Source organism: Cyanistes caeruleus, chromosome 17, assembly GCF_971803275.1.
Source record: "Cyanistes caeruleus chromosome 17, bCyaCae1.hap1.1, whole genome shotgun sequence".
Lineage (NCBI taxonomy): Eukaryota > Metazoa > Chordata > Aves > Passeriformes > Paridae > Cyanistes > Cyanistes caeruleus.
In genome coordinates this window covers 9633640-9648080 of record NC_141717.1, presented here as the reverse complement: position 1 = coordinate 9648080, position 14441 = coordinate 9633640, and the positions used below count along the sequence as shown (strand labels likewise).

Genomic DNA, 14441 nt, shown 5'->3' with positions numbered 1-14441 from the left:
AACTACAGTTTGCTGTCAAAGGGAAGAGAATGAAAAATTTGAAGACATGATTCAGTAATGTTTTTATTATGTCAGTGTTTATGGAATAGAAAACCTACAAAGAGACTTCACAAAGTATAACAACTGACTTCTTGTCTTCTTGATGTTTCTCTACTTTCATCTTTTAATCAAAATGAGTGAAATAATCACCAGTTGACTCTGCTGTCAGCTTTTAAGAAGCAGTGTTCCATTCTAGAGGTTAGTACATTTTGGAGGTTTGGTTAATGTACTCTCAACATGCGGACAATCTTTTTCTGGAGGTTCTCTCTTTTCAAGCCTAAATGGAAGCCACAAATAGACTTGCCAAAAGGAAATGGAGGAAAATAAAGCGATGGACAAGTTGAAATGCTAAGAGGAAATTCCTTTCAGGAATGTTTTAAAAAAGTTGTGCTGTACTTTATTTCTGGACTCTGAAGCATACTACTCCTCCTGCTGCTAAGACACATGGATGTGTGTAAACAGGGTAGTAAGAGTGCTTATCTAGGTCTCGTGAAACTCTTCAGAACCCAAACAATCAGTGCATGTTTAAAAACTGATGAGTATGATTACGAGAACCTAGCTTGTAAAACATGAGAAAGCATTCTGAAACAAGCTTGAAGTCCTTGTCAGTCAGTCTTTGAAACTTAAAATTAGGGAAGGGGTTTCAGAAAACCTTGACAGTCTTCGTATGTACCAAAGATTTTTTCCTTGATAATGGAGATGGGCTTTTCTGGCATACTGCTCATGCATAGAGTGCTCATGGAATTCTTGTGAGGATGGGAACAGCCGTCCTTCTGCAGTGTTTTGCTGAAGTATACTGACCTTTAAAAAAGAATTTTTTTATATGGACAGCTCTTTTTGCATCTTGCTGTTACTTTTACAGGACAGAGGGTGTTCTGAATACAGAATAGGAAATAGGAAGCTAAGTAGAAAAAAAAAATTGTTTTACAGTTAAATAAACATACTAGGCTTACTTATACATATCACACAATTAGTGCCTTTTGCTGTTTAAAAGAATAGACTTAATTTTAGATTGAAAACTCTCTGAATAATTTTGTTAGGTGGGTTATGAAAAAGTAGAAGAGAAGGATTTTGATACTGTTTTTATCTTTTTTTCAATGATGGTAATGGAGTCAGAAGAGACTGTGAAGTGCTGGTGAGGGCCATTGTACATCAGAAGACATCTTTGAAGTCTTATTTTGGAGATTTATGATGGAGCTGTTAAACACCAGTACAACTAATCAGATTTACTAAAACGAAGATCTTTAGATCTGTGCATACGCATTTTGCATTATTAAAAACCTCTCTGCTTCCATGTTTATGGTGAAAAGGAAAAAGGCATGTCTGTCAGAATTTAGCTGTTGCTTTACATAAATTTACAACAGAAAATGCAGTTTTGCTTCTACTGTTCTACCTTAACTCTCTCCAGAGAAATGTAAATTAATACTTTCCATTTTGTATCTGGAAAACATACATGTCACATCTCTCTTGTAAAATTTGCTCTTTATAAAGCTTCCGGGTGCTTGACAATGAAGGAAAATGGATGCAAAAAAAATTCTGAAGTTTAGAAGAGAGGAAATTATTTCTGTACTTGCTTTCTCTAGAGTTAAGGTTTTATTGTATATTTCTGAGCACTCCCACTTGTATTCTCCCCCTCAGAAACAAATTGCCTTAATTATAAAAGTGTTTCTCCCATAGTAACCCATTTGTGCTTCTGCTAGTCTAACAAACAGAATGAGTGTGAAGTATGACATGAATTCTATTATTCACCTTGTATTCCAAGTACTGTGTGGTATGTGCTATTTGATTAGTAGATGAGGGGGCATTTAAGAATGAAGCTACAAACTCCTAAATGTGCTTAAACATGAAAACAAACTTTCACTTTGGGAAGGGAAATGGTAGTAATTCCATTATGCATTATGTCTTTAGCATAATCCTAAATCCTCTCTAAAGCTCTTATTCTACTCTATTAAAATAAAAGAATAGACTATTTAGTCTTTGCCTTGAATGATGCTAGTATTGTTTTAAAGATGGTGTCTCCAAGTAAAGATCTGTGCAGTACAAGAACTTGTGAAGCAGGACTCCATTTTCTATAGGATAATGAATTCATTGAATTTGAAGACTACAGTATTCTTGTAATGAGATAGAACAAACAGCTTGGTGTTTGACTGGGAGTTACTCTGTCCATGGGTAAACAATGTGCAATCTGTTTACCAAATGGGAAAATTTAAGCAGGATGCCTTAAGGTTTCCTTATCCAAATACTTTAAATCCTGCTTCATTAAGAGTGGTGCTAGAGTGAAAAAGTGATGTGAGGATAAACTCCTAAGTATAGACCAATATGCCTTGTGCCTTCTAATTGTACATCTTTTGAAACTGAAGAACTCTCATGCAGTGGGATTTCTTTTAAATAATTTTTATGGCATTTATGCTAAGAATCTGACCTTAAGGTAGGAAACAATGCATTGTGGCTGTAAAGAATGTGTAAAGAATAGCAAGCTGTTGTTTTGCCAGAATTGGACATCTACAGCTTCATAGACAAATGTTTGTACTGACTTGTCCTTGTTAGTCTGAATTTGGTCTTTGGCATATGTGTGGAGATGGAGTAATCATTTTGGACAGGCTGCCAAACTGAAGGTTAGGACAAAACAATCTTGGAGCAGTACTGTATGTATTACAGTTCCTAGCTGATAAGATAACTGAGAGGGGGCAGGAAAGAGGTAGCATAATACGTTGAAAAAGGGCATTGCAATCAAATGAAAACAGAATTAATGTGTTTTCTTCTCTGGCTGTAACTACTGATGATGCAGTACATGCCTCCTGTTTATTAATTTAAGGCTTCTTGATGTGACTCGAAGTTTTTCTTGACTTTTCTTCTCTTTCCGATTAATAATACAAGTTCTGTGTGAGAACTAACTAGGTGATATTGCATGCATGCAGGTCATGAGTCATGTGATGGGAAGGAGGTGGAAAATAAGAGACTTCTAGTAATCTCTTAAATCCTTGACATGTTGTACCCTCCACAGAGTAACTACTATGTTAGCACTAATACTAAGATTTATTACTTTGGCACATTAGGTTAACTTTTAAATTACACTTGTCTTTCAACGTAATAATAAAGAATATCTAGCAATTCTGATGCTGTTGAGCAAATATCAAGCTTCCCTCTAGAATGGAGCTGAGTGTTCAGATGACTTATTTCTTAATTTGCAACAACTGCACCCTGGAGGTGAATGAAGATGGCTGAAGTGAAATTGAGATTAAATGCCTGAGAACAAATGACATTTAAAGTGATGTTTTGGAGCATATGAAACAGTTCTTGTCACCTGGGTTTATGAGCTTGAAAAGCAGAATAGCTGCAAGTCTCCATCAATTTTATGTCTTTTGATATTACTGTTTCACCATAAAAAGCATCTGAAACTTTCACTTTGATCCTGAGTGACTCTACCTCTGGTAGAGGGGTAATAGGGAGAAACAGTCAAGTCAGTAAAGAGTTCATCTGCTTTGGCCTCGGTCTAGACTGATGAACATTTACAGGGTCTGCTATGCTTATTCTTCTGGGTGCTGTAAAGAGGGTGAAGCCCAAGAGACCTTGGGCACAGTTGGTGCAGACTGGGCACTGTGTGGGAGGTGAATGTGGTGGGGTGTGTCAGAAGGGCCACTGGGGAACTGAGGAAGCTTCATGACATTAGAGTGTCTCTGGATCACAGGGCTGACTTAGACTTGCATTAGAGATGGTAGATGAATATTCTGCTTAGGTAAAAGCTAACTTCCATGTTGGGTACTGGCGATAACTTGGAGCAGTTATAACACCAATAAGAAAATACCTCAAGTATTTGATAACAGGCTTTAGTTTGGATTACATCATTGTTTCTCTCACTTACATGCAAACGTGATTTCTTTGTTTAGATCTTCACCTTGCTGCTGAGCTTGGAAAGACTCTACTGGACCGTAACACTGAACTAGAAGAATCCTTACAGCAAATGTATGCAACAAATCAAGAGCAATTGCAGGAGATAGAGGTAAAATATCTAAAGGATCCCCGTGTGAAAGCATGTAGACCTGCAACATACAGTGTATGAGTTAAGATCTGAATTTCTTGACATCTAATGGAAAACACTGAACAAACTTTCATCTCTTCTGCTATTTTGAGAATTTGAGAACTGGTATAGATGGCTTATACTTAGAACTGTTCCCCTGATTACCAGAAGCTTTGTGCCACTAAATGTTGGATTTGGTTTATTTAATGACAAATGACTGGTATTTTTCGGTTTTTACAGAAAAAATACTTCAGTTATTTTTATTGCTAAACTTTGCTGATCTTGCCGTGTAAAATAACAGTAAATTATATGTTGATAAATACATGAATAATTTAAAATATTACATGAGAATGATTGCAGCACTGAAATTTAAATGCTGATAAGTGCAGAAGTGAGATTTATGTAAAATATGAAGATATGTACTTCCAGTACACTGAGCTGTGATAAAGAGAGCTAAAGTCTATTTCAGTGTAAAAGACACCCTGCAAGGACAAAAAAAAACCCCAACCAACCAACCAAACAACAAAAACCAGAAAAAAAATCCCACTGAAGTAGTATCTAAATATAGGATATAGTGGATATATTGTGCCATATTTTCCAGGGAAAAAAACTAAAAACATGACCATCCTTTCAAAACCACTCATCTTTAGGTAATAGAGTGAAAAAACCTGGCTATTTCTGGCAATTTCTCTTTTTTTTAATATTGCCTGTGTTCTTGCAGACCTAGCATTTGTCAGCATAATGAGATTTTTTTTCAGCTATTAGAGGGCAATGCATGGTCTCTAATAATTAAATTATTAAATATTCAGGACTTTGCTGACTGACAACATACTGAAAATGTAGTCAGCATTTCAGTTTGGTTCTGGTGTGAATCACAGGGAACAGGCTGTGACTGGTATGTACCAGATTTTTACAAAATCTAAGTTCCTTTGTGCTAGCAGTACTGCAGTTAGAGATGTGCATCTTGTACAGCTGCAACTTCAGACTGAAAATGCTCACTATTGTAGTGACAACAAGTAACTGAAAGAATCCTAACCTTAATAATTACAGAATTATAATTATTTTTAAAGTAGTCAACACAAATGCAGAATTTTTAGTAAGTGGTGAGCAATTTCTGAGTGCAGGTTTGATTTGTGGGCGTGTTTTTAGAAGTTACTTTTGTTTTATACCTCATCTCTTGGCTCTTTCTTCTATTACGTGCTAACTGTAATCCTTGTTATCCTGTTCATGCTGAGATACAATGGTTGGAATGGCTGATACTTATATTACTGCCACAGCATTAGAAGATGTATTTACTTATGCAAAGACTGAAAATACCTCATTGCCATGAACAGTTTTTATAAAAAGATCAATTCTTAAGGTGTAGAGAGGACAAACACTTAAAAGGTGCTATACAAATACTGTATAAGAGGTACTTGTATGGACAACCATATTTAAGAAAGTGTTTAGCAGAGTTACAACACACCTTTTGAAATAACACATCAGAACTTTGTGATAGGCAACTAACCTGGCTGATCAACTGTAGCTACTTAATAAGCAGCTGTATTTTAACACTCTCTAGAGATGTGGAAAATATATTACTGCTAAGCTACATTGATTTACAGAAATAGTCTAGTGCTGTTAATGCAATATCCTATTGGTTTAAGCCAGTTTATTTGCTTAAGCTGTTCTGGTGGTTCAATGTTTATAGACAACATAAGAGAGCTTCAGCCCCAGAAGTGTCACAAATGTCCTTCCAGCAGTGATCTATAGTTGGTGTGTTGCAGGGTCAAGTACATGTGTGGTCAGACAAACTCAGATATGACAGATTAATTTTTTCTCTCATGTCTTGGTTTACCAAGACTTTGCCAATACTACTATTTGAAGGCTTTATCTGGTAACCCTTCAATCTCTTTCCTCCTCTCCCCCAAGGAGGGTAGGAGATGTGTATTAGATTGTCCTATTAGCTCCTTCCAAGAGGAGAGGGAGAGAGTGGGAGAAAGTTTTTGTGGTGCTTCTGACTTACAAATAGCACCTGCACCTTTTCTTTGCCCAGATTGTTGAGCTAAAGGCTGTATTTGTATCTGCTGTAGCAACATGCTGTCTTCTCAGTCCTATTTCCTGCTCAATCTTTTCTCTTTCCCTAGTGCCATTTAAAAATGTAATAGCAGCACAAAATTTTTCTTCCTCCAAAGAAGTTTCTTTTGCATCTGGATTTCTGGCAGAAAAGGGAAAATGAGCCCCTTGTTCAAATACCCAGAGAAACCCTCCAGTTGAGGAACTGAATAAATCAGCATACTGGCGTGAGGAATTATTACAGGAATTCACTGAAACAAATGGGAATAAAATTTGCATATGCAAGGTGTAAAGCAGTTCAGTCTATTATTTTCATACCAACATTTCTGTCTCTTGTGGGATCACAGGATACCCTGTTGCACAGAATGCATGTGCAAATGGCATAATCAGTCTCTATGCTTGGTTTTTCCCAATTTTCAAGTGCTTGCCTTTGTAACCTACATGTGATCTTTCAGCTATTCCTGTAGCTACTCTGCTGAATTTCTGTACTAGCTTTTTCAGTGCAGTATATCCATATAAATCTTTGGGAGTTTTTTCCTATTAATTTGGATCTCACAGGTAGCAAAGTCTAAAACTGGCTGAGAAATCATTCTGAAATATGGCACTGCCTTGTCTGCACTGTAAGGGAAAGGTCAAAGGCTGTGGTGTGCTTAAGATTGCATCTCGTATATTAAATACTAAGATATTAAACATTTTACAGCTTTGGATCATTATAGCTGACCTTTGTGCTGACACGTGTGCCACTAACTAATCACTGTAGATGTAATAAAGGTTGCATGGAAACAGCAACTTTATTTCTGCCTGAATCTCTTCTCATCACTCAGATGTTGGAAATCCTGACAGTATCCAATTTTTGTGAGCGAGAATGCAAAGTGCTGCTTCATGTTAGGTGCTTGGTTGTAGGGGACATAGATAAATACTTCTAAAGTATTTATTACATCATGGTGGTTATACCAGGCCAACTGGGTACCAGCTCTGAAGATACTGGAGATGGAAGGTGGCGGAAATGCTGCTTCACCCCTTCCACTCATCTCAAGTGTCTGCAAATGCCCATTGTAAGAAGTGGCAACATCTCTTAAGGCACCAAAGCCTTGGCTCCTGTGCTTAGCCACACTTGTATTGCTGAAGAAAGTCTGAGGATCTCCAGCTCCTTCCTTCAACTATAACCAGTAGGGAAAGTTAATCTGAAATGGGTCACATTGAGATTCCACTGCTAATCTATGTTCTATTTTTGTGTAAATCCTCTGTCATGTGTGCACAGGCTACAAAAGGATCTAGCCAACAGCTATCATGTTGATCTCCTAGAAGTCTGTATGGAGCAGTTACTAGTCCTAGATTAACTTATTATCTGTTCTTAAATTGCCTAAAATGTAAACCCACCAATCTTTTAATGAGGTAAAAGGTTAAGTAGAATATTAGAAGTTTTGAGTATGTAACAGTCCTATGTAAAGAGAAGTAATTCTGCCTAGGAGTTTGCTGGATGTTCCTACTTGAAGCTTAGTTTTAAGAAAGTAATGTGTAGCAATACAGATTATTGTAAAATACAAATTCTGTATAATAAAAAAATATTTCAAAATATTAGGGGATTAGACTCAAATAGAAAAGAACTGTCTCATGTCCTGTATGGGAGAATATAAGACACTTTTTTTAAGAATTGTAGGTGATTGTGGACTGCTTAGGCTAAGAATTTCAAGCTTTCTGACATTATTCAGGAAACTAAACAGTCTATGTAGTTAATTGTAAAACCCAAGAGGATTAAATTTTGAATACTTCATGTGAGTAGCCCACATACTGTCTTTAGAGTGACCACAACCTAAATTCTGCCTCGCTAAACCTAATGCTGCTTCAGACTGGAAGAACTTAGGCTTATTTGAAAATACATTTAATTATGGATGGTGCTATCCAATATTTCAGTTTTAATGCTGAGAAAGTTGTTGGTTCAACACAGTTAAGAAACTTCTTTTGGAGCACACTGCAACCTTTAGGACACAGCAGACAGGTAAGGGCTCTGTTGGAGCCTGAAGGCTCTATCAGTGCTGACTGCAGCACAGCCCCACGCAGAAGTTGGCACAGATAAGGACAGCTGGCACCATCAAACCCAGCTCCTCCAGGTAAAAGGGCTGCTTTATCAGCCTGGGGTGACCTCCACGACAAAGGCAAACTGCCTAGTGAGTTACTGATAGTGTCTCTTCAGCTTACCAAAGCAAACGTGGGAATTTGCGTTTGGAAAACTCAGGAGTTTCTCTCTGAATGTGGACAAAATGCAGCTTAGGAGCTGTAGCTTGTGTTTCAGGAGTAAACCAGTAACAGCAGAACTGTCTTGCAGTACCTCACAAAGCAAGTGGAGCTCTTGCGGCAGATGAATGACCAGCATGCAAAAGTCTATGAACAGCTGGATGTGACAGCAAGAGAACTGGAAGACACTAATCAAAAACTGGTTGCAGAGAGTAGAGCTTCACAACAAAAGATAATAAGGTAATAAACTTTAACAAATTCCCTCCGTCAGCTGTTAATATCAATAAGAGCGGTCCAGGTGTATTGTTACTGGGTGTCTGTCTCTGTCTAGTGGTGTTCTACAATACTGGCAAATTGAAAGGTTAGTTTTATTTAAAGGTGTTTCCACCTTTTAGCTTGACAGAGACTATTGAAAGTCTACAAACACACATAGATGACCTGCAGCGACAAGTGGAAGAACTGAAAAAGCCTGGACGAGGCCGGATGAACCAGGAGAGATCTGAGCAGCCAAGATCAATGCACAGTTTCTCATGTTTGAAGGAGCTGTATGACCTCCGCCAGTAAGACTTTTTACCTTACATAGTAAAGAACACTGAAACTATTTTAAGCAAAACTTTAAAATCTAAGACATGATCACAGATACCAGACAAGCTGGGAGAAAAAAAATACCTGATGTTCACAACTAGCAGAGTATCTGCTGTGTGGTGCTGTCATTACTTATGGCCTGCTTCTAGACCACACCAGTATTAGTGCTCCACTTTCTCCCCAGAGCCAGCCATTTCAAATGGTAGCCTAGAAAGCTTACAACAATTTGCACCCCAATGTTATCAGTCAGATAAAAGCAAGCAGATAATCTGAAAAACAAACTTAGTAAATGCAAAATATTTCCTGTAACTTACTCTTTCCTCGGATATCCATGGATATTTCTGTAGTTTTTTCAAATTTAAGCTGGTTCAAGTGACACCTATGCTGGGAAAACGGTGCCTGGGGTGCTGGGCTGCCTTTTAAATGTAGAGCCGTATGACCCAGCTGAACTGCCATAGTGGGGCCATCAGGACAATCACCTGGTAAAAGCTCAGACTAACTGCAAGCCTAGAGGGCAGTTTTATAATGAAGTACCTCCACAGACAGAACAGGTTGTTGTGTCTACTCTAGAATAAATGATAAATCCAAAAAGAAGTTATTTCTTGTCAGTTCAAAAGACAAGTGGATCCTTCAAGCTGCCAAAAGCTTGTGAAAATACCAGCCTCCAGCATTGCTTTGTCAATTATGACACTTGTTTCTACATCAATAGTGACAAAAGTTACAAGAGTGGAGTGCTGTAGAAGAAATTAATGTCAGAAAGTACTGCATGGTACAGGGAGGCAGTGTGTATCTAAACTTAAATTATAATTTAAACTTGTGTTGTTTAATCAGCTTGTCTATAACATGGAACTGTTAACAAGCTGCCATTCTCCCTAAGCTGTGAGCTTGGTTCAATGGCATGTAAGTCCTTACAAACTCTGTTCTGATTACTAAATGGACTGATTGGTTCATGCGATGGCCCCTGTTAGTGCTCTGAAGTGTGTTAGCACACAGTTTAAATATGCCATTAGTTACCCAGGACAGGAAACTTTAGGTGTTGTCAGCTGTACTTCTGTGTTTGATAATCCTTATTTTGTTTCTGCAGGTATTTTGTTTATGATCACGTCTTTGCAGAAAAGATTACTTCGATGGATAGTCAGCTAAGTCCTCTAGAAGAAGAAAATGAGAAGTTGAAGAAGGCAGTGACAGTTCTGCAAGCCCAGCTGAACCTAGAGAAAGAGAAGAGGGTAACTATGGAAGAAGAATATAGTCTGATGGTGAAAGAAAACTGTGACCTGGAGCGGAGGCTGGTTGATACAGATTTGTATAGGGCTCGTGCGGAGGAGCTGGAAGCAGAAGTAGCTGAAATGCGACAGATACTTCAGTCTGAGAATGCGCTCCATAATGCAGAGAAATTGGTTCCAGAATCCTTTTTCATTTCATTCAAGGAATCTCTGGACAGGGAGCTTGGTCAGAGCCTGGGAGATGATGGACTTCTGACAGTATCGGAGCTTGAGAAGAAAGCACTGAAACGGAGCAGCAGTGAAAGCATCCTGAGCAGTGCTGCTGGGGCAGACATTCTCAGGGGCCATGAAGAAACATGTATTAGGAGAGCTGAAGCTGTGAAGCAGCGAGGAATCTCTGTACTCAATGAAGTTGATGCTCAGTACAATGCTCTGAAAGTGAAGTATGAGGAACTTTTGAAGAAGTGTCAAATGGATGAAGATTCTTTGAAACACAAGGCTGTACAAACACTGAAGCAGTATTCCAAAGACCTAAATGTGGGGAACACCCAGAATGATCTTTCAGCTAGCAATCACGAATTCACAATTGCTGAGCTAAGTGACTCTTCCACAAATGCTCCCCCTGAATATAAAGCACTATTCAAGGAGATTTTTAGCTGTATCAGAAAAACAAAAGAAGAAATAGATGAACACAGAGCGAAGTACAAGACTCTCTCATCTCAGCCGTAACCTTATCTGTAGTCAAGAACACACTTCATATGAATGTCAGAAGACCCCTTAATCTGATGTGTTTCTTGAGCACTCAAAATGAATGTTTTGGATTGGCTGGTAGCCCTGTAGTTAACAAGCTAGTTAATTATCAGCTAGATTCCCTGTTCCTGTGTAGCAGTAGATTTAATGTTTAGCACTGTCACACAAACTAGTGGTTGTAAAACAAACATCATAGCTTAATCCTACACTACTTCATACTGCACTTCAGCTCTTGCCAGAGCAGTGACTGACTCTTCTTTCCTTAGTCCACTTCAGAAATAAGAGAGCTAAGAACTCTGAATCTCTCACAAGAACCAAACTAAAGCTTTCCTTTGGTTCACAGGGATGATCTAGCCCTGTGACTTCAATGATGCAGGAAATGAGCAAAAGCGAAGTCCCAGGGCAGCATCTCCTCAGCTCCAGGAGGGGCATGGTCCAACTGATCTTGCTTTGGCAGGGTGGTGGAAAGCTGTGCTTGGTTTAAGCCAATACCACGTTTTCGCAATCACTAAGCTCTCCCACGGATTAATATAAATGTCTTCCTATGAAGAAAGGATTTGATGTAAAGTTTGTGTGGCTTTTTAGAGATGGATTCCTTTGTAGGGCACTTTGTCTTAAGGCAAGATACTGTGAATTGACTTGTGTTATTTGGGACCTACAGGTCTCTGGTGGAATGTCTGCAAAGTACATTTTAATGTGTATTTGGTAAGTTAGAGAGTTGTTATTTAGCTATTTAACTTTAGAAGTAGCATTGACATAGTGGAGTAGCTTTTAATGTTGCATACCACAAACTCAAAGTGCTTGAGGAGACAGGCGAGGTAAAACCTTTTATTGTTTTGTCTGTTGCTTCCAGTGTTGGCCTCTCTGGACCTATTCCATGCTGCCTGGGGGGTGGGAGGACGGACACAACACCGCCAGCACATATCCTACTGAAAATGGGACCACACTCTTGTTCGCCCTCTCCTTTTCCACTCCCTAATAATTCATACAATACTTAATTTTTGAAAAACAACATGGAGGTTGTTCTTTAGAATGCAGAGAAATTAAGAGGAAGAAAAAAGGCACAATGAAAGGTGACATCCTTCTCCTTGTAAAGGGTCTCCTAGCTTAATGTGGCCAGCAGTTCTTGGGAAGCAGCTTCCTGCAGAGTTGCTGTGAGGTACCAAACCCTTGACCCAGAATGTTGACAGTTTCTCAGCTTCAGTCCAGCTGCTGCTGCTGCAGCTCTGCTGCCTTATGCTGTTCTCTGTTCAGCTTGTCCTTCAGGTGCAGTATTAAGACTTCACGTTGTGGGAGTTTCTCTAAAACATGTATTGCAGTCTGAAAATTATTTAAAAATGGGAATCTGAATCTTCTGAATATTTTTCTAAGCAAATAAATAATCCAGTCAAGCTACATGCGTAAGTAGTAATTACATCCATCTGTGCCAATCAGGAAACTGAACTTGGTGCAGATGGCACCTGCATTATCTAGTCTTGCCATCTTTCCTACAGAGCTCAGATGGAGTTCCCATGAAATTTGTATTTTAGGAAAGTTGCACTACGTAGAAAAGAACAGGTCTATCTAGGACAGAAATCCAGATGGAAGTAAGTACTACTGTTTTTCCTCATTGTTGCGGTATCTGTCAGCGCTGTTCAAAAATGAGGTGAGGGTGGGGAAAGCAGAAAAGCTGCTCTGCCATAAGGTTACTGTCCTGTCACTGTGTCCTTGGCACCTGCACCCATCTCTCCCCAGTTCAGAGACTGGAAAGCAGTAACATGAGAAAGGCACAAAATGGTTCACTACCAGTGTTCCTTACCACGTTAGGGATGGGGCAAACCACACCTGCTGGGCAGAAGACATGCAAAAGCAGTTCCAGATTTTTGGTTAAATAGGTGATCTTCAGTGGTTTGCTACTTTTGGCTAACTTAGAGCACTTAGATAGAAATAATTTCTATGCTTTAAAAATACCAAAAATGAAATTTACTCAGAACTTCTTCGTTGTTCTGTACTGTACTTCCCCCTTGGCTACCTGTGCCATTGCTGAGTTTTGGCAGTCCTGCAGCATTTACCTGTACAGGCTATGCAACAAATCCCTCCAGGCTGGGTTCTTATTAGAGCTTCTCCTGCAACATGGCTTTTCCAGAGAGCTTTCCAGCCATAGCCACTGTGTCAGTGCCAGCCAGGGCTGCCTGAACATAAAACACATCCCCATTTTATTGATGCAGTTAATAAATGACACTAACCTATTAAATAAGGTAGAGTTTTAGCAGTTAAGAAATAGCCATTTTCCACCAAAATGTGAAATGCCATAAGCACGGTAACAATATTCTTAGTCAATCTTATCTGGATTAACTACCTTAATCTTCTTATTTTGGTCAACAACTCAACTCAGCCTTTTCTGAGCATAAGCAGATGAAATCAATAGAATCCCCTTGAGCTTCTCATGTGATGAAAGCTGCAGCAGAGAACAGGAGCAGCAGTGACCGTGCTGTGCAGTGCCCACAGCAGACACTCCTGCAGGTAAGGCCAGTTCAAGATGAGCCACCAGGGCTGGGTCCCTGTCCCTGCTGCTGCACAGCCCCAGGGAGCTCAGGGACTGCACTGCATTTTGCTCTCTGCCTCTGTCCTTCCTTCCCAAGCCTTCAGGATGTAAAAAGAGCAGATGCAGCTTCTGTTTCTTCTTGGACAAATACAAGGTGGGGTAGAATTGACCTTTGAGATAAAATTTTATTTAAAAATTACACAAAATAGAGGTTTTACATGGTTACCGTGTGGTAACTACAGCTGGATGCCTTCCAGAGGGTGCCCTCAGCTACTTACCTTGCTCTGTCACATACAGTAATGCACAAAGTCCCTCAAACCAACCCCACACCAGCAGAAGAAATCCAGTGGTTGTTCCCCATGTTTCAGATGTAGGTACTTCTCCAAATAACTCATTTCACAGACAACAGGTGAGAACAATGGTTATGTAGTACAGAGTTCACAGACAGTGATTTTGTTCCCCCCTCCCAGGCCTGACATTCCCATGAACATGACTACCTGCTCTCTCTGAAGAGGGCTGCAAGGGCTATGACAATGCTCACACTAAAGTATGAGCATCCAGGGATTTAACAAAAACTGGGATGTTTGTAAACAAATTTAATTTATTGGCATTACTTACAAAATAAAGTTTTAGACCATGATTTTCCATCATGTCTGTGTCACTATATGGTTTTATTTTTTCATAACGAAACAGAAGGAGAATTGCAATACATTAGAAATCCCAGATAATCAAGCTGTAGACAGGGTCCCATGGTGCCTTCCCGGCGGCTCCTGTGCCTCGGAGGCCATGCGAACTCTGGGTGTTGGGATGTCAGTGGCTGCCCGCGATGCCCACGTGCCCCAGAGCAGCTCAGATCCCGGCCTGGCTGCCAAGGCCGCGGCATTGCTCCGGCTGTGCTGCCTGCTGTGGGTTCCTCTTGCGTCCCCGAGATCGCCTGACACCGCTGCCACCGCTGTCAGGACTGCACCGTCCCTTTAAGATACCACATTCCACCGTAGCTGACACAACAGTC

The 14441-nt window shown here is 39.6% G+C and overlaps 2 protein-coding genes across 3 annotated transcripts in view; one reads left to right on the top strand and one right to left on the bottom strand.

Annotated features, from left to right (window-relative positions):
* The window catches only part of CDR2 (cerebellar degeneration related protein 2), a 15624-nt gene extending 1545 nt beyond the window's left edge, over window positions 1-14079 (top strand). The window contains exons 2-5 of the mRNA XM_086854775.1: window positions 3927-4039; window positions 8439-8587; window positions 8743-8907; window positions 10017-14079. Coding sequence (XP_086710901.1) covers window positions 3927-4039; window positions 8439-8587; window positions 8743-8907; window positions 10017-10884 — 1295 coding nt within the window. The 3' untranslated portion in view covers window positions 10885-14079. The remainder of the gene's footprint in view (window positions 1-3926; window positions 4040-8438; window positions 8588-8742; window positions 8908-10016) is intronic.
* POLR3E (RNA polymerase III subunit E) overlaps window positions 13595-14441 on the bottom strand; it is a 28674-nt gene continuing 27827 nt past the window's right edge. For both annotated transcript variants that reach the window (XM_086854755.1, XM_086854756.1), the window contains exon 21: window positions 13595-14441. In XM_086854755.1, the coding sequence (XP_086710881.1) occupies window positions 14385-14441 (57 nt within the window). In that variant the 3' untranslated portion in view covers window positions 13595-14384.